The following is a 20,000-nucleotide window of genomic DNA, read 5'->3' as shown; positions in this document are numbered from 1 at the left end:
AGGCACACACAGAGAGAGAGAGAGAGAGAGAGAGAGAGAGAGAGAGAAATCATTTGCGTGAAGGGCTCCCTGCCTTGTTAATTAAAATAGAGCCCACTGATAAATGTAATTTCTTTGTCTTCACAAAGAGGCCATTTTCTGTGTGCACCACAGGATGAGGAAGCCAGCCAGAGGAAGTTGAAGAAGACGCTGTTCAGTGGCGCCCTCCGCAGGCATAACGACTCCGAGCAGCAGCCGTCTCACGGCAAGAGAACGGTCCATCGTGGATGCCACACAGGTACACTTATGCACTGGTATTTTTTGGCTACATAATTGACAAAGGTGACTTTTTTACACAGATGTACATTCTGTGGGGGTGGTGTAGGTGTACCGAATAGAAATGGTAGTGTAATTTATTGTGTTTTTTGCGTACTTGTGATGGTAGTTGTCAGTGGTCAGCAATAGGAAGGTGAAAGTATGGCCTGCTCTTGTTTTCTTCATTTGAATTTGCCACACAGTGTTGGCCATTTTCCACCCCACCCCACCCCCACTCTGACCCCCTCTCCGCTGAAAGCAGTGACCACAGCAAGATGCCTCTCATCACGTGCAGAGAAATCAATACCTGTGTGAGAGTCAATAGAAGGGTGGGATGCAGCAGCCTTCATAAATACTCCATGGCTTGGACTCTGTGGTCTGCTAAGTGACAGCACCCGCAGAGGTGACCCAGCGATGAGGGCAGGGAGGCGGGCAGGAGAGGATACTCTGCCTTTACACAGGGTCAGGCCAGCTTAGCCTTCACACTGCCCCTGAGGAGATGGACTGTGGGAACGGTTTTGTGCTAGGACAATTTGTGTGTGTGTGTGTGTGTGTGTGTGTGTGTGTGTGTGTGTGTGTGTGTGTGTGTGTGTGTGTGTGTGTGTGTGTGTGTGTGCGCATGTGCATGTATGTGTGTGTGAGAGAGAGAAAAAAGAGAGAGGGGAGAAAGAAAGAGAGAGAGGCGGGTGAGTGTGTGTGTGTGTGTGTGTGTGTGTGTACAGTATATCCATGTTTCTGTGTGTGTGTATTTGTGTGAGACATTTAGGAGACCATTTAGAAAAAGTCACAGTGTTCACACACCCTGGAAAAAGGCCCACCTTAGATAAGCAAAGACATTGTGTATTGTGTGTGTGTGTGTGTGTGTGTGTGTGTATGTCAGAGGAAATGTTGAGTTGCCTGTCCCTTCCCTTCATTATACCTGTGGGGACACTGGTCTGTAATCATCCACTGAAAACACTCAAACACATACAGTGATGGCCAAAAGTGTTGGCACCCATGCTAAAGTTGACTGAAAAGAGGAATATAAAATCATCTTTTGGAAATTGATCTTAATGCCTTAAGTGATTTCAGTTAGCCTATTAGCTGGTTTGATTTGCATTGAGCTCAATGAGCATCAAACCAGCTAATAGGCTAACTGAAATAACACCCATGCCAATCTCTAGGTATGGTGAAGGGTATGTGATGATGTGGGGTTATTTTAATTCCAAAGGCCAAGGTAACTTTATCAGGATGCACAGTATTCTGGATCCATGAAATAACTGGCCTTTAAAAATAAAAATCTGCCTGTCTCTATGGGAATTTAACATAGAGGTGTCAATACTTATGACCCCTGTATTTTAAGGAAGAACATTTATTTATTTATGATACATTATTCATTCACTAAGAAAATTGGTGTCCTTAAAGGTTAGATATTTCCTCATTTTGTCACTTAAGGCATTAAGATCAATTTCCAAAAGATGATTTTATATTCCTCTTTTCAGTCAACTTTGGCATGGGTGCCAACACTTTTGGCCATCACTGTATACACACACACACACACACACACACACACACACACACACACACACACACACAGACTGATGAGTCTGAGTAACCATTCCCAAAGAGTGAAAATCCATTGTTTGTGTGTTTTTGTGCCTGTGTGTGTGTTTTGTATTTTGACCTTCATACTATTGTATGAAGAGTAAAGAGTACTGTTTATAGTGTAAGACCTGGTTTTATTTACTTGTGTTATGATGACGCATTTCATACTTGGATGCATATGTGTGTGTGTGTGTGTGTGTGTGTGTGTGTGTGTGTGTGTGTGTGTGTGTGTGTGTGTGTATGTTCATTTCATACTTGGATGCATATGTGTGTGTGTGTGTGTGTGTGTGTGTGTGTGTGTGTGTGTGTGTGTGTGTGTGTGTGTGTGTGTATGTTTTGCCAGTCCTCTGTTGACACGCATGTTTGTGTGTACCGCCGCAGATAACGCAGTGAAGTCGGAGAGCAGCTCCACGTCAGACTCCACAGGGCAGGACAACGGTGAGCAGAGGGCCCTCAGCAGGCCGTCTTACTTCCACTCCGCAGAGCAGACACGCACATTACTCACACTCAATACACTCACCTCACCACACACTCACCTCACCTCACTTACCCCACCTCACTTACCCCACTCACCTTTTCTCTCCCTCCCGCTCTCTTTCTCTTTTTATCTCGCTCAAAATTACCATCACTCACTTACTCTCTCGCTCTGTCTCTCACCACCTCTCTCCTGTTCTCTTTTGTCAACCTCTCTCCTCCTCTTTCACTCACCTCTGTATCTTTCTCTTTTGACACTTGCGCACATCTTCCTCTCTCTGTTTGTGCTCTCCCTTTTCTTTATTTATCTTCAACTCTCTTTTTCCACCTTTCTGTCTTTACATCTATCTATCTATCTATACATAATTTCTCTCCCTCCTCTCTGACAGATGAGGTGTTCTCTCCTGACTGTTTGTCTCCGGCTCGTGCCCGGCTGGCTCAGGAGAGCCCAGACAGCAGGTTCTGTCGTAAGCTCTCCCCCGTAGAGATCTACTACGAGATGAGAACGCGCCGCAACTCGGTGGCCAGCTCAGCCAGGTACGCCAGCCTCTCAACGGGCCTCGCCCTCAGGTGACAGTCTGCTGTCATCCCCGTGTAGGGAATGTGCACAACTCCTTATCTGTGAATCTCAACACCAGGTTTAGGTCTCACGGAGCTCAGCCACTGCATGGTTCTGGATGAGCTCCTCTGAAAAGACCAACGTGGCATGGCACATGGGATAGCACAGCTTTGATTGTTTGTATAAACACAATTAGTAGAGTGGACATAATCCTAACTGTCACAGTGGTCTCTTCACAGCCCAAACCGCTCTCTCCCAAGAAGCGTGTCCAACCTGGAGGGCAGGAGTGTTCCTGCCACCCCGCTCCTGTCACGCACAGGCCCAGCCACGGCACACATCAGGTCAGCCGCTAATAACCTTGCTAATGTCCCTCAAAAAAGTCAAACTAAACCTTTGACTTTAAAGGGGATATTTCACGTTTTTATGTTATTTGACATTTTTCAATGGAGAGGTATTCCTTTGGTTGCAATTCAGCAATCTTTCCACTAGATGCTACACATAGTAAAACAGTAAGAGGAAACACTGTACTAAATCAACTCAAATCAGTAGTATGATAAAACAAAAAGAAAACAACTAAAATCTGTCATTCATTATTGATGTCACTGTCTTTTAAAAGAAACATTTTCAACATGCTTCTAAGACATCTTTATTAATATATTTTGTTAGTACTTTATTAGTATTACTTCAAATATATGTAAAATGTATTCCATGTCTTTCTTTTCTCACAGGTCAGAGGTATCTGCGACTAAGCAGTGGTCAGACAATCCTGAGGCACCGCAGGTGGTGCCTCTTCAGACTCAGGAGGGGTCCTCGTCGGGGTCCTTAGAGCAGGGTGGCTCATACAGCGCCCAGACGCGGCGCAGCAATAGCTCTGAGGCACTTCTGGACCGCGCTGTTTCTGTTGACGACGGCGCACCCCAGCGAAACGGGATGCCAGCAAGGGGGGGACCTTACAAAAGCTCGGAGGCACTGACAGACGGCCGTCTGAGGCAAGCGCAGAGGGGAAGCCCTGACAGGCAACCCGCGGGACACTCTGACCCCAACAGAAACCGCACCTCTGTTGGGGGTCGCACAGGTGGAGGGAACTACAATGAGATCCTGCTGGACTATGTGTGGGGCAAGCAGCAGAAGATGCAGGCCCAACAGCAGCAGCAGCAACAGCAGCAGAGAATGCAGCCTCATGTCAATGGCAAACCCAGACCTTGGCCTGAGGGCTCATCAGGACCCCCTCTGCCCCAATATAATGGCTTCCCCCCACCATCTCAGCCTCTGCATCTCTCAGGTGGACCACCAGCCTATAGCCCACACATGCTCCGGGGCAAGCCAGGGGAGCCGCGCCGGGTCAAAGTCACACGGACCAAATCCTGTGGGCCGTTCATACCCCTCCAGCAGCACCAGCAGGAGACCATCTTGCTGTCAGCTTACTCGGAAAACCCACCTGCCACAAACGGCTCCTCCACCGCTGCTGTGTACCCACAGCATGGTGACCCGTCAGGCTCACAGAACACGCACAGGCCACTGCCGCATATCACCACAGACTCCTCGGCCTCCACGCCAGACGACGCCACTCGCAGCTTGCACAAGGCCCTGGCTTTGGAGGGGCTCCGAGACTGGTACTTGCGGAACACCCTGGGCCACACGACAGTGAATGGTAAAGGCCAGGAGGGGGCACCCATGCGCCGGCGCACCACAAACTCGCTGCACGCTTCGCACGGCCCGCACCCTCCTCTCACCCACCAGCCGAAATCTTTCCAGGGTGATGCACCCCACTACTCCCAGTGCCACAGCTCCCAGCTGCCACAGTCCCAGACCTTTCACGGGCATCCACTTCACGGCAGGTTGGTATTATAATTACTAACAGCAGAGACATTTAACCCTCATGGATGTTAAACGACTTAGATGTAGTACTGTATACTAACTTTAAATATTTTTGTTCAATACAGGTCAGTGGAACTGTCTTTGTATCAAGACAGCTTTCCCTCCAAGATGCAGGAGCTGACCCTCAAAGAGTCCAGTGCCGAGCGCCCCAGCCCAGGCACCCTGGTCTGACAACCACCTCACGCATGATATGCAGACAAAAGCACAGACCGTATCCAACCCACCACTTCCACAGTAACTGACAGGTGTGAGTGGAACTTGGAGTAGGTGATGGAGATTAATTGTTTTGGACATTCTCAATGAACGGAGAGTGGAGGGTGATGAACAAAATGGGAGGGGTGTGAAAAGTAATATGTTGCCCTCTCATGATCCCTGAAACAGCACTGAAATTGTCTACGTAAAAAACAAACCCACAAGTCATGTCGGTTTCTTTCATGAGGAAACCTTTTAAACTAAATGCCAATGCTTCTAGTCCTGCAGTTCATCATCAAAATAAGAGTACTTTGGATATTAGGACACCTACAAATCACTCCAGAATAACAGCTTTTTTAGTGAAGAGAGGAACTTAATTATTCACTCAGTCTGGGCTTGAGACGTTCTCTTAGTATTAACAGTACAGATTAAAGTTTTCATAAATTTTCAAACTACTTAATGTGTTTGAAAGGCAGTACTGCCAACCCTTCAACCACTGAAATACTTCCAAGTATATTTTGCAATCATTTTTATATGTAAACTAACTAATGCACCCGTTTGTCTCAGGCAGATTACTCTATCCCTATTTTTGAATATAGTATCAATATTTGCTGGCAACATTTGAATGAAAGCTAGCCAATATTAAAGAAGCAATATTATTGTCACAGAAATTTGTATGAAATACCAAAAACTAAATACATAATGCATATCCTGGCCTATGTGGACTTGTAATATAAAATACATTTGTATGAATGTAGTATGAAATGATGAACAGCTTCATGAAATCATCTAAATTATTAGTATTTAAGAGTAAATGAATGACCTTTTATGGCCTGGCATATGCTAGAAAGGCAAAAACAAATGGATATTTTTTGTCAATTGTTGTATCCAGATGTATCCATCTTTCAGCAGAAATGTTTTAGCTAGATTGGAATGCTTCAGATACTTAGATTTCTACAGGGACTGCATTGTGTCGTGAGAACACCAGCCAAGTGACCTGTACAGTCACAGAGATTACGGTATAACCTTGTACATCTTTAGTTTCATATCCACAGATTAGTGTACACATGAAACACAGCTTTCCCCCCCATCTTACATAACATGCTCTCATGGCCTGAAGCTGTTCAACAGTATTATCAAAGGCATCACATTACAGTAGGATGTAAGACCCAGTGCAATATTAGTTTTTTTTTTTTTTTCAGTGCCAGTGTTCCCCAGGCTTAATTTATCACAAGGTTATATCACATTATAAAATGCGGTTTTTGAATTAGGAAAGAATTAATGGAATGAGGGAACTGATGTCTCCCTTGCCTTTGTAGATCATGGAGAAAATGTATGTGCAAGAGAGGCTCACCCTGTCTTGAATGCGCGTCAAGGATATTGTTTTATATAATTTTGCTAATCAGCCATCAGTGATTGTGTTTTGGAACTCAAAGTGTTCATTATATTCTTGTCTATTCACAAGTGTCATGAACAACCCACCCCTGCATTTCTAACGAAATGAAGTGTTCTTCAAGAATTGGCCACTAGGGGGAGAGCTCTCCCCAGTTTACTGTAAATGACACAAACTCCCTCAGCCATTAAGAACAAACAAGAGCAAGACCTGTTTGGATGCAAAGACATGTGGTCAAGAAGCAGCAAATGCAGCAACAAATCAATCAGCCTGCTACTTGCAGATGTCTCACCACTGCTATTGCACATTGTTGTGCCTGTTCCTTCTTGTAGCTATACTTAGGCATTCTCAGAACTATCATGTCACAGTTGAACATGTTGTACATGGGTAAGGGCTTTGTCATTGCCATGTGTCATTTTAGTTGCCTACTCTTCTGTATATTATTGTCATTGTATGTTGTACACATATCAATCTCATTTTTTTCTTTCTTTTCTTTACAATGATGATCACAGTGTATACCGTTACATGTCAAGAATGCCAGCTGTCAACCATTGTGCCTATCAGCTTCATCAAGTAGAAATGTCCATATGTTTTGGCATTAGGAACCACATTCGGCATATTAGCTGTTTGTGAAAACTTGCTGCCATTTGTACTGTATTATACATGTATTTCTGTTTAAAGGGATTGTTGAGAAAATTAAGAGGGAGGGGACCAGATTGTATTTGCTTTCATAGGCTGTAACACTGCAAAAAAGCATATATATGGATTGCTGGCAAATCCACTGTAGATATGATCTTTTGTCTGTCGTAGTGAGTTGGCCTCCGTTGAACTCTTCCTTGTCATTGTTGCATGCAGGTACTTGTGCCCTTTCTCAGCACCGTCATATAGGCTAGTCTTCATGCTAGACCCTCTTCTCACAATGTAACCCCTAACTGAGCCATACCCTACTCATCAACCCTAGAGATCTAGAGATACTCCACAGTATTAAGTAGCACTAGGCTAGCGCTAACTTCTATCCAGCTTCCATCTAGCATCATGTCCAAGAGAACTGATTTTTTTTTTTTTTGAGAGTGTGCTGAAGCAGTCAGGAGCTTTTGGGCGTTTTGTGTCCTGTAGCTTTATCCTTGCCACCAGATGCTGCCGTGTTTGTCTCAGGACCAACTGTATGCTGCTGGGGTCATGCCTCTCTCCTCCGGGAGCGATGATTTGTGTGGAAAAATGGTTTGCTGACAGAATTTCAATCCTCTGTCGCATTGTATATTGCACTGATATCCCTCCCCTGGGAGACGTGAGAGAGGAGATTGCGTGTTTGAAAGCACATTATTTACCTGGCTACACATATATTTTCTCTTCTGTCTGTGGCTGTGCCGTTATCTTTTACATTTAGTTATTTCAGTTCTTGTATTGGTTTTTCAATTTATGTTTCCTAGTGACATGTTCACGTGGCTTTTGTCATATTTTGATTGATATAAATATCAAATGAAATAGTAAATTGTCTATGCTATCTGGGTTCACAATTTCTCTGCTGTAATAAGAACAAGGTACCAAATATGACCATAACATTTTATTCCCACACTGAAGTTGTAAAACAGTATGGTGTCAAGTGACAGAATGGGTTCTAATTTATGTTTTAGATGGTTTTGACGTCTTAAGAGAGGATCTTTGAATTTCACAAGTAATTTATCCATGATTAAGAAAACACCCTTTTATTGCTTTCATTATCATGCAAAATGTAAATACTTGGTTCCTCACGTTTTTCTGCATTTTACAAAGTAAAGATCCACCATTTTATGAGTGGTAAATGACTGTTTCAGTTACATTATTAAACTGTGTGGTCAAACATCAGTCTCTCTTCAAATCCAGAGACCTGAATGGATTTGTGTTGTGTTCCCTCACTGGGAAACATTTCAACAAATAAAATAAAGATTTAAAAGGTCAAAAATGAACAAAGAGGAGGAAAACCTGGCCTCAGCTGTGAAGCAACTAGCTGGGGCACCTGCACCGTACGCCGGCGACCCAGGTTCAATTCCCGCCCCGTGGTCCTTTCCGGATCCCACCCCGACTCTCTCCCACTCGCTTCCTGTCAATCTCCACTGTCCTATCAAATTAAAGGCATTAAAAAGCCCCAAAAAATATACTTAAAAAAAAAAAAATGAGGAAAACCACTGCACATGTGTGGAAAAGAGAACCATCTGCAAGGATACAGCCTGGCCCCACCCACCACATATCTGTTCATTCTTATCTCACTGAGATGCTTCACAAAGGGAGTGAGTCTGGTGAACCCAGGCTAGAGTTGCAGGAAAAGACCACTTAACTATAACAGAATACAGGGATGACAAATAGTGTAGTAGGCTAAATAATTTTACTACAAGATTTAAGAATTGTTCAACGATCCATCTTCATACATATCATTCAGTAGTTTGTTTGCTTCAAAAATGGCTTCAATTACATCCTCAATATAAGAGATATCATCCTTTTCGTCAGTGTAGTGAATGTTGTTAGTGGGCTTTCTGAAACCTTTCGTGAGGTCCTGTTCGGCATTCAGGGTCGGCGACATGTTTGCGTTCAGCCAACACATTCCAGAAAGATCCATGTTCTGGGGAGGCTGTAGTGAAGGAACCAAAAGAGTGATGGGGAAGCCACAGGGGTGCCCACTGACCATCACTTTTAATATATATGCTATAATGTCAGAAATCTGCCTCAGTGAATTACCTGTGTCAGGAAGGCCGGGGACGTTGTGTTTGCTCTGTAACTGTCCACGGAGTTGATCTGCAAAGGTGAGTGAAAAATAGGGAAAGTGGTGAGAAGACACAAAAGAATATATGGAAGTGATCTAAAGTGGGGGTAATGGTAATGTGTGTTCTGTGTAGTAAGCTTACAGGGCTCATGGCTATGGTTGAGATTGTTTCCCAGCTGTCTGAGTCAAGGCAGAGATTCAGTTCAGAGTTCAGAGAGTGTTCAGGCACGGACCACCAGCTTACATTCGTCAACACAGATCCATTCAGGTCCATCTCAGCCGACAAGCAAGGGGCCTGGGACCAGTAGTTCAGGGTTGGTTCGAAAAGACCATTTGGTTGACAAGTGGACAGGCTCTTCTCACTCACACCAGAAGGTCCATTGCCAATGCTTCCATCACCACTCAAGGTGTCCTGAGATGAAGTGAATGGATGAACACGGTTCTTTTTGCTTCTTATGGAAGATAACAGAGACACCAGGCCCAGAAACCGCTGGGCCACACTGGACTTCTTCTTTCCTCTTCCACCCTCACGTTCAGTCTTGGCTGTATTTGTAGGGTTTGTGGAAACTGTTGGATCACTTTGTGCTTGACCCATAATAATAAAAGAATAGCCTATTATTATAAATCTCAGTTATTACCATAAATCTCAATCTGTCTGCAATTAATCTACTGATATAAAATGATCAAAGAAAAAGCAATGCAAAGCAGCTTTGCTGGCACAATTGTAAACTATACTGTAGACAAAATTAATTAATTTGGAATGTTTAAGACCTTTTCCATGGTTACTTTGACTCATACTAGGCCTACTACTACTGCACAATAGGCTGTTGTGACAGAATAATAGACCCTTTCAACAAGGTAAACACAAACAATGCTTGAAGATTCTATTTGGGCCCCAATCTACTTCCTCTGCGTTAAGATAACATATGGAATGTTAAAAAGGAAGTCTTGTGGGGCCAACTATGATGCTGATAATGGAACTCTCTTGAAAGGGTCCATAAGAGACTCCTGGTTAAATTGGCTAAAACCAGAGCCCTAGACTCTGGCTAAAACCAATGATTAACACATTGATTTACATTCTCTCTGGACTCAATGTGCTTTTTTCCTGATAAAAGCTAGAGCTATATTTTTGGTGTTGGACTAATCTGACACATCTGTGTTTAGATAGCCTATTTTACTGCAGCCCTTTAAGCTTGTTCGACTTGTTCGACTTGTTTCTAGCCTATTGTCTAGTTTAATAGGCTAGGCCATGGCTATAAAAAATGAATCCAACCAAACAACCCATGTGTAGCATTCATGTTGATACAATCTCAGTGAACTGACCAATCATAATTTTTTTAGCTGACCCTCTCGAAGACTAAGTGAGTTGGTTGACTCAGTTTGAGCTCTGGTTTGAGCCTCGGGGTCTCCGCCCTTCTTCGTCATTTCAGCAGGGTCCGCCCAGATTTAAGGACTTCACTGGACTCCCATAGCGGAAAAAACAAACGTAACGTTATGGAGTTAAATGCTTTGATCGCCGGTGGTCATGATATGCTTTAATTGGATCTATCATTTGTGAGAGTGGGTGTACATATCTATATGAAAAATACCAACATATAGTATTGCTGTGACAATGCTTTTAACTGTGAAGGAAGACGAATTTTCAGAAGGTCACTCGAGTGGAAGTGGAGTGGAGGAGAGAAAAAGTTCTTAGCCAATGTGGTAATAGCAAGTTGCTAGATAGCGCAACTGATTGACACACTTATCAGCTAACCTACATTTAAACATAATCTTATTTCTTATCGATTCTTCTACCTAGCCAGTTGGCTAGCTGGGAACTACTTTTAAGGTCTAAAAGTACAACTTGCTTGCATGCTACGTGGATATAATGTTGTCGTTAGCCAGCTAACGTTTACTATATCGTTTGCTAACATTAGTACTAGCCAGGTAACGTCAACTAAGGTTAACACTGACCTTAACCTTGAGTGATTTAAATGTGTTCGCATGTACTTTACCAAATTCAATCCTCGTTCGTTATCTAAAGTTATTGTAACGTAAGTCATGCGCATCTCCCCAGATATGTTCAGGTAGCTGATGTGTTGTCGTGCTGACTTGTGAATAGTCAACGTTATGAACCAGGATTAAGCTATCAAACGTTAGCCTACATGTTGAACTGATAATAATAAGTGCCTGTAACACAGTCTTGTACACACATGAAACATACTTCCTATTTCTACATCCTATACCTGTTCTCATTTTTAGCACGTTTTTAAATACTTAACAGATAGCGTTTTTTTTTAATAAGACATTGCCTGTCCGTTCAACATCTAGTTTAACACTATTGGTTTAGTTTAACCAAAGAAAATGCTGGCCTCTTACTTAAAACTTCCTGCACATCTTAGAAAAGCCTCAGCAGTCCGTAAAGCAGCTTTGCTTCTGGTTGCTGCCTATGGCATCAAAAAACTCTACCCACACATTTATGCCAAGTTCACAGGCAAGACTGGTAAACAGTCCTCTGGGCCCCTGTCGCTTGACACAAACGGGGAGCCCCGGGGCCTGTCAGACAAGGAGAAGAGGAGAAGCCGCTCCCCGGCTGTCAACCGTGAGTTCCTGGCAAGGCTGGGTCACCTGTTGCGCATCCTCTTCCCCCGACTCTTCTGTAAAGAGCTGGCCTTGCTTGGCTTCCACTCTGTAGCCCTCATGTCACGCACATTCCTCTCCATCTATGTGGCCAGCCTGGACGGCCGCATCGTCAAGACCATTGTGAAGAAGGATCCGCAGGCGTTTGCGTGGGAGCTGACCAAGTGGCTCCTGATCGCCATCCCCGCCACCTTTGTGAACAGCGTGATCCGCTACCTGGAGGGTCAGCTGACCCTGGCCTTCCGCACGCGGCTGGTCTCCCACGCCTACCAGCTCTACTTCAGCAATCAGACCTACTACCGCGTCAGCAACCTGGACGGCCGGCTGGCCAACCCAGACCAGTCCCTGACCGAGGACGTGGTGATGTTTGCTGCCTCCGTCTCCCACCTCTACTCCAACCTGACCAAACCCATCCTGGATGTGGTGGTCACCTGTTACACCCTGATCAAGGCAGCTGAATCCAAAGGTGCCAACACCAACTGGCCGGCGGCCATAGCGGGCGTCGCAGTGGGCCTCACAGGGTTGGTGCTGCGGGCGTTCTCCCCGAGCTTCGGGAAGCTGGTAGCTGAGGAGGCCAGGAGGAAAGGAGACCTGCGCTACATGCACTCGCGCATTATCGCCAATTCAGAGGAAATTGCCTTCTATGGGGGACACAAGGTAAAAGAAACAGAATTCTTAGCATTTTTCTTTTTAAAACTTTCTTTTGAGGTGTAAGATACAGAGTAATAGGCTATTTTCTGCATTTTAGTGCAATTCAGCTCATACTTTCATGCCTCATAACTCAAAAAGGCCTTTGAGGGCTGCTGGGGACTGTAGCCTGATACAAAGCTGCTTATAGCAGTGTGTTGAACATTGTTTTGAGGACACAGAATAATAATGTACTTTTGGTCTCTCCCTCCAAAGAAAGTGCACCTTCTTAAGCTAATCCTGTCTAGAATGCTGGGCATTTGAGTATAGAGAGATTCGAAGCATGGTGTAGTTGTTCCTTAGGTCAGAAGCAGAATTTTAAATGCTGACAGTGATCTGTGTCTATGACACTCTTTTTCTGTAGTTTTCTGTGTTTGCTCTGGACACACTGTATTAATACATACACACACAGCATGTAGTAGGCCTATGTTGTATTAGAAGGAAGCACAAACTGTTGTATATGTCAGTGATTTCCTTTAGTCGAATTATGGAATTATATTTTCTTTAACTGTTCTTTGAAAACAGTTAATCATTTTAGCTGCTGACTCTGGTAAAGTGGTAAAGTGGACAAGGCCGAGCTCTTACTCAGTCATCCGTGTGCAGCTATCGTGTCTGTGTGAGGAGTGAGAGGAAATGCACTTTTCTCAGAGAAGGAACTTCTTTTTTTGGCCTATTTTCTGTCGTCTCAGGGGAGAGGCCCATCGATCCTTTGTACTTCTTTGAACGTGCAGCGCCCTCTGGCAGCACAAAGCGCCCAGTGTGGTGGGGAAAGTTTCCAGCAGCCGGTCAGGTGGTTGGGTGGGGGGGTACAACTTTCTCACTGTGGTCATGTGCTGCTTGGGAACAAAGAGAATCGGAACATGCTGGAATTCACTGATTAGCTGGCCCAGTTCTTTAATCTGAAAGCGTCATATCGTTTACCCAAACATTAGCTGATTATTTAAGGGGTTATACATGCTTCACATGCAGCTATTTCAGACATCATTCTCAGTAGTGGGTGAGTCATGTGGGTATAGTGCTTTAGCAAACATTTCAGGGCTAGTTGTTCATTCGGAACACATTCACAGCCTAAGGTGGGTTACTAAATTCAGATAGTCCTTTTCTCTCAAGTTTGCCTTTACAACCTGAATCTATTGCATGGCACAGGTAGTGAACCAAGAACTTAGCCTCAACTGTCAGCTCCCATCAGTAGATATGGTAAAGAGATGCTTCAGTAAAGCCTCATCCAGACTCTGATGAGTGACATCATGTAAATACCTCTAGCTTCCTCTTGGATCTATGTTGAGGTCCTACGTGGCTCCAGAGAAAACATAATGCTTCCTGTTTTTGGCCCTATTGTCTGTGTGTGTGTGTGTGTGTGTGTGTGTCTGTGTCATCTCTTACGTTATATCATACATCATTCATATCATATAATATCATGTCCCTGTCCTGCTGTGTGTTGTAGGTGGAGATGTCCCAGCTTCAGCGCAGCTACAAGGCCTTGTCCTCCCAGATCAACCTCATCCTGTTCAAGCGCCTGTGGTACGTCATGCTGGAGCAGTTCCTCATGAAGTACGTGTGGAGCTCCGCAGGGCTGACCATGGTGGCCGTGCCCATCATCACAGCCACAGGCTACTCCAAGCATGGTAGGGAGCCCAATCAGAATGACGAGCTCTGTGTGTGAGTGTTGTGTTGTGATGATCTTATGATGTATACTAACGTCCAGAGATTATGCACACTGCTGTAGCCCCAGATATATGACCCTCTTCCTGATGGCCTGGGGGGTATTTCAAGTACGTGGTTTAATGACAAGTGTTCTTGTTGTTGTTGTTGTCGTTGTCATCTCTTCTTTAAATTCAGATTTCAATGTAATGTTACTGGATCATCGCTAGACTTGAGGCTTGCTATTAAGAACTGATTTTAAGGGCCCTCTCCCACTGAATATCTTAACACTATAGTACATGTAGTGGCCTTTGGCGGTTAGTTTCCGGAGTGATGTTTTTTTTGTGTTTTGTGGGGGTGGTAGGCAAGTACAAAAGCCTTCTGCACCTAGTCATATCTACAGTAGAAGGAAATCTCAGGTTTCGATATTATGTGAAAGTACTGTACAGTATAATGAATCACACTACCACCTGGTTGCCTGGTTGGCTCTGTCAATGTTGACAAAGGATATGTTACGTTTACCGGTGTTAGTAATGTTAGACCAGCCCCACCTAGTCCCACTAGATAATTGTGCTTTCCCACTCATGCTGTGTACACCATGCTCCAGGTTTGTATTTTTTACTGAGTATAGAAATTCCCAGCAGTCAGAAGCAAAATTATTAGGCCTACAGGTTTTTTGGATCAGTTTTTACAGTTGTACGTTTACCATTCTCTCAATAAATACAAAGTTACAAGGCAATACTATACACTACTTCATTTCCTATTGTTGTTGGTCTACCACACTCTTGCTTAATGGCTGTAAATTGCAAAATTTCTAGGCTACACCTCATACTGAAATTATCCTACTGAACCTTGCGGTGGCAAACACTTTGGTGTAGTCTAGCTGTGATATAATAAGCTCACTAACTACCTTGGAAAAGCACAGGGCCGATCTCTTCTTGAAGTCGCAGCACCTAACTCTATCTGTGCAGAGGGGGTTGATTGTATGTTAACGCTTCATCAGATTCAGAAGATGTAAAGCAGGCTGCTATGGTGATGAAGGAGGAGGACCTGGTGAGCGACCGCACGGAGGCCTTCACTACGGCCCGGAACCTTCTGAACGCCGCAGCCGACGCTGTGGAGAGGATCATGAGCTCCTACAAAGAGGTGAGTGAGGCCTCTCTGAAGGGAAGAAAAGAGGGTGGCTCTTTCTTCATGGTCTTTCCACCTCTCCACCTGTTATCACTCTCTCTTCCTCTTCCCCCATCCTGAGACTCATAACACTCTCCCCACCGTAGCCCTCCGCTAGGGCTGCCTCAGGCAATAGACCCTCCTCTGTTCCATGTGGGGTTCTCCTCAAGGTTTCCTCCCGTTAAAAGAGACTTCCCTTGCCACTGTTGCCAAGGGCTTGCACTCGGAGGGATTTAGGCCTCACTCTCCTGTAAGGCACCCAGAGACAATACTCTTTTTTTTTTTTTAATGGTGTTGTTTAAATAAAACCGTGTTGAATTCATTGGAAGGATTTATAGTCAAGGTTCCCATGCCTCTCCTCCCATGTGTTGTTGAGCATTAATATTAATTGGGGAATTATAGATGCAACCTTTGTGTTGCTGGTAGAAGTAGTTGAAATGGATATTTCGACATTAATACTTCTAAAGAGCATATTATCTGTATAACTCCAACTCTGTTCTGTTTTAGTCAGAGCTGCCTTTTTATTTCAAACCTGAACACAAAATGTAGTAAGCTAGTGCAGTCAATGCTTATAAGAATGCAGGCATATTAATTGTTAACTCAAAAGTGTATGACCTTTATGACCATTTATAGGCACTATGTTGGAGGTACCAAAGGTATTTTTTAGATGTCTAATCAGTCCATTGGGTCAGAGTTGATTTGTCTGGCAGAAACTAGACCGTAAAGATGGCTCCATTCCACAGCAAATCAAACATGGGTTGGCTTGACATGGAATGGAGCCATCTATAGGGATATGTTCTGCCTGATTTTTTGTTTAGTTTTTTACACTTTACTTTTTGAGCCGTGGATATTTCCAGTTTCAGAAAATATTATTTGACGCTAATCCTTATGAATTGTTCTTGGTACATATATGTCTACACCCCATCACCACCACCACTACTACTGTGTCTGTAATTTGATAAACAATGCCAAGATTTGGGATTTGTCCATCATATTGGATTGTCCCAATGGGGAAAAAATAGGGGAGGGGGGGGGGGGGGGGGGGGTTATGTTATGAAAAAGCAATTTTAATTTACATGGAATAGTGCAATTGTTTTTGTTGTCCATTGGTAGCATTTAGATACTGTAAAGCTGACGTAAGATAGTTTGAACTGTTACTGGGTAATTCTTCTGACCTGTTTGAGCATCTTCCCATTGATATTGTCGGGCAAAAAATGTTTAATCATCAACATGTCTCAAAAATTTGCCCCATGTACCGGCACCTTAAAGGTATTTTGAGAATGTCATTTCTTTTCTAGCTGCAGCTAGAATGTTCCTGAGACTCTCTCATTTGTTTCGTAAAAGGAGCACCACTCGTCTGACCTCTGCCCTCTGACTCCCGCAGGTCACAGAGCTGGCGGGCTACACAGCACGTGTGCACGAGATGTTCACCGTGTTCGAGGATGTGCAGGCAGGAGTGTACCGGCGATCTGCCAGCAGTGAGGGGGAGCCCCAGGCCTCTGAGGGCAAGCTACAGGGGGCAGTAAAGCACGGCATGAGGATGGAAGGACCGCTGGAAGTCAGAGGTAAACAGGAAATGATGAAGGAAATGAGTCATACCCTCGGTCACACAAATTCACTGCAGGAATGAGGCAGTCTCAAGGGAAGGATTGGCTAGAGCTTTTCATTTCAAACAGACCACATCTGACAAAACTGAGATCAACTGATGACATGAGTCAGCATGGCCACAAGTAGGCTGCTGGCATATTGGTGCATAGTGGGTAGTATTGTGCATCTGTGCAGCACGACATAGAGTGCCTATAAAATGTATTGGATATTTTTCCCTTTTACTGTTTTTATAAATGGAATCAATTTAACTTGGCCTTTTTTTTACTATCATTTATTTAAAAAAATAATCCCCTCTTTAATGTCAAAGTAAAAGCAGATTTTTACAAAGTAATGTTTAAAAATTAATTTAAAAATATAATGCAAAATAAGCGATTGCATAAATATTCACCCCCCTTAAAGTGACTGATGTAAATCAACAACAGTCCACCCAATTAGTGCTAGTAGTCTCACAGTTAGTGAAATGGAGATTGCCTGAGTGCAGTGAATATATAGTATAGTAATATAAAGACACCTGTGTCTGGAAGGTCCAGTCACTGGTCAATCGGTATTCTTGGCTACAATTCCACCATGAAGACAAAAGAACACTAAACAACTCAGAGAAAATGTTATTGAAAAGCATACATGGGGGGATGGATACAAAAAAAAAAAAACATCCCCTGGTTCCATCATTAAAGAATGTAGAGAATATGACAAGTGTAAATCCTAGCCTAGAGCAGGCAGTCACCACAAACTGAGTGACCCGTCAAGATGAATACTGGTGGGGGAGTTATGAAAACTCTGAAGGAGTTAAAAGCTTCAGCAGCTGAGATGGCGGAAACTCTGCATACAACAACTATTTCCTGAGTTCTTCACCAGTCAAAGCTCTATGAGTGAGTGGCAAAGCTCTTATTAAATCTATACTAAGGTTCGCTCAAAGACATGTGGGAGACTCCAAGGTCAAATGGAAGAAGGTTCTTTGGTCTGATGAGACACCAAACACTGCACATCACCACAAACGCACCATACCTAATTTGAAGCATGCTAGTGGTAGCATTATGGGGATGCTTCTTGACAGCATGCATGCCCCAGAAGGCTTGTAAAGGTAAAGATAAAATGAATTCAGCAAAATATATGGAAATCCTGGAGGACAATCTGCATTCAGTCTGCAATAGAACTACGACTTAGGAGAAAATGTACTTTCCAGCAAGACAATGAGCCAAAGCATACAGCGAAAACTACACAGAAATTATTTAAAGACAACAAGGTGAATGTTCTGGAGTGGCCAGGTCAAAACCCAGATTTCAATCTTATAGAAAATCCGTGGCTGAACTCGAAAAGGGCTGTTCACACCCGATCCTCTTCCAACCTGTCAGCTTGAGCAGTTTTGCAAAGAAAAATGGAGTGAAATTGCAGTATGCAGATGTGCAAGCCTAATTGAGACCTATTCACGCAGAGTCCATGCTTTTATAATGGCCAAAGGTGCATTTACTAAATGCTGACTTGAAGGGGGTGAATATTTATGCAATCGCTTATTTTACATCACCGGTATATATTTGATAAGTATCTGATAAGTACCTTAATGACATTGATATGAATGATTTCCGTCTGTGTGTATGTGCACACACACAGGTCAGGTGATTGATGTGGAACATAATATCAGATGTGAGAACCTGCCCATCATCACTCCCACTGGAGATGTAGTCGTGTCCTCCCTCAACATTCAGGTAAGGTCTCCTGCCTCTCCATCATCCCTGGGGCTTTCATTCCAAACCACGTCAGCAAGCAGAGGGTTCATGCTCTGCACTGCTGCAAAATCTCAAATTCTTGTGAAGTTTACCATTTCCTCATTTGACTACGAATGATGAAACCATCTCTGGATGTTAATTTAGCCAAAAGGAGTAAGGACTGAAGATAAAAAATCGGACAGAAAAATGTCATATTCAGGCCTCAGGTTTTGATTTGATTAAACTTCAGGCAAAATGTGATGGGCCAATTGTTCTTTGTGCTGTCACTTTCCAAAATTAATAAATGTCTGCAAAGTAAATTGATAAATCTGTCAATCCTGGATTGCTGCCTGTAATAACGGAGTACGAGTTCCCCATGCCCAGCATGATGTTAATATTGAATCAAGGTTTTTGTGAATATTTTACACCAATGCTGCATAGATAAACATGATTCGACAAACTGTGCAGAACTTAACAAGTGAGTTAGGGATGCCTTAGGAGGAAGACAATGTATGTCATGTTGCATATCAACTACTGGAATGTTAGTTCTCAAAATGGCATACCTGCCTTGTCAGGATTTGTGAGCATGTAATATATTTTCCTTTGAGGTGTGCTCGGTTGGGAAAATTGTTGTCTTCCAAATTGACATTACTAGACTAGACAGTCTCTAAATCTGTGAGCATTTTGGACATTTGATTTGTAAGTCCCTTTGTCATACCCAAAAGATTTTAAAATCCAGTCATGTTTAAACATGCAAAACAAGCTGCTTCAGAGATGGACAATAGCACAGTGTGGCCACAAATCAACCACATAGAAACAAATGAATGGTGCAAGCAGATCATTAACTGTTGCCTTCTCTGCCTTGTCTTTGCCAGTCTGTACTGAGATCTTGCAGTCACTATCATTTTACACCGTTCACCCACCATGTCCTGCTTAGTGTATTTTTATTTATTTTTTGTCCTAAGCTGAACTTTATTATCTCAGCTGATTGCCTTCCTGGAGATGACCTAGTTTTGTGTGCTCTTTACTTTTGTTGTGATTACGCTGTGAAAACAGGGTGTCGGTGTCTTTCAGTGTATATATATATATATATATATATATATATATATATATATATATAATCAGGGGCTTCTAAGGACAAGCTAAACTGATTGTTTTTGCAGCATTGTGTAATTTTGCAGTAAGGTTTTGCCCTGAATGTTGCAAAACAGTCCCAGTCACTTAGGATCGAAACGTCTGTTAAATCCCACCCACTACTTTCCTTTAACATGTTCTGTGAAGAAGAGTGCTGTTGTCAGACTTTGGCCTCAGTACTGTTGAACATACGTCAAAGTTATTTGATCTCTTCCCATGCAACTGGCATAATGGCTGTGTTGACAGTCCAGAAACAGGCCTAATGCAAATTGTGCATTAGAATTCCTTTCCGCAGTAGTGATTGATTTATGACTTCTATCACTGTCA

At 43.4% G+C, this 20,000-nt stretch overlaps 2 protein-coding genes and 1 long non-coding RNA gene across 3 annotated transcripts in view; 2 read left to right on the top strand and 1 right to left on the bottom strand.

The window, feature by feature from the left end:
• Window positions 1-8,131, top strand: part of ccdc120a (coiled-coil domain containing 120a) — a 24,640-nt gene extending 16,509 nt beyond the window's left edge. The window contains exons 6-11 of the mRNA XM_076276704.1: window positions 154-277; window positions 2,260-2,316; window positions 2,742-2,889; window positions 3,151-3,252; window positions 3,640-4,749; window positions 4,855-8,131. Coding sequence (XP_076132819.1) covers window positions 154-277; window positions 2,260-2,316; window positions 2,742-2,889; window positions 3,151-3,252; window positions 3,640-4,749; window positions 4,855-4,960 — 1,647 coding nt within the window. The 3' untranslated portion in view covers window positions 4,961-8,131. The remainder of the gene's footprint in view (window positions 1-153; window positions 278-2,259; window positions 2,317-2,741; window positions 2,890-3,150; window positions 3,253-3,639; window positions 4,750-4,854) is intronic.
• Window positions 8,132-8,738: 607 nt separating this feature from the next.
• Window positions 8,739-9,590, bottom strand: LOC143114091 (uncharacterized). Its single transcript, XR_012984847.1, has 3 exons — window positions 9,254-9,590; window positions 9,087-9,143; window positions 8,739-8,979 (listed from the first exon to the last, which is right to left on the bottom strand). It is a non-coding gene; the product is annotated as an uncharacterized LOC143114091 (long non-coding RNA).
• Window positions 9,591-10,521: 931 nt separating this feature from the next.
• The window catches only part of abcd1 (ATP-binding cassette, sub-family D (ALD), member 1), a 17,260-nt gene continuing 7,781 nt past the window's right edge, over window positions 10,522-20,000 (top strand). Inside the window, exons 1-5 of the mRNA XM_076277324.1 lie at window positions 10,522-12,387; window positions 13,862-14,042; window positions 15,062-15,204; window positions 16,613-16,793; window positions 18,445-18,539. Coding sequence (XP_076133439.1) covers window positions 11,455-12,387; window positions 13,862-14,042; window positions 15,062-15,204; window positions 16,613-16,793; window positions 18,445-18,539 — 1,533 coding nt within the window. The 5' untranslated portion in view covers window positions 10,522-11,454. The remainder of the gene's footprint in view (window positions 12,388-13,861; window positions 14,043-15,061; window positions 15,205-16,612; window positions 16,794-18,444; window positions 18,540-20,000) is intronic.

Source organism: Alosa pseudoharengus, unplaced genomic scaffold, assembly GCF_046254945.1.
Source record: "Alosa pseudoharengus isolate Yale_2024_CS ecotype anadromous, Long Island Sound unplaced genomic scaffold, YU_APseudo_1.1 YU_APseudo_1.1_scf_9, whole genome shotgun sequence".
In the NCBI taxonomy this organism is placed as follows: Eukaryota; Metazoa; Chordata; class Actinopteri; order Clupeiformes; family Clupeidae; genus Alosa; species Alosa pseudoharengus.
The sequence above is the reverse complement of the archived record's forward strand: the minus strand, read 5'-3'. Positions and strand labels throughout refer to the sequence as shown.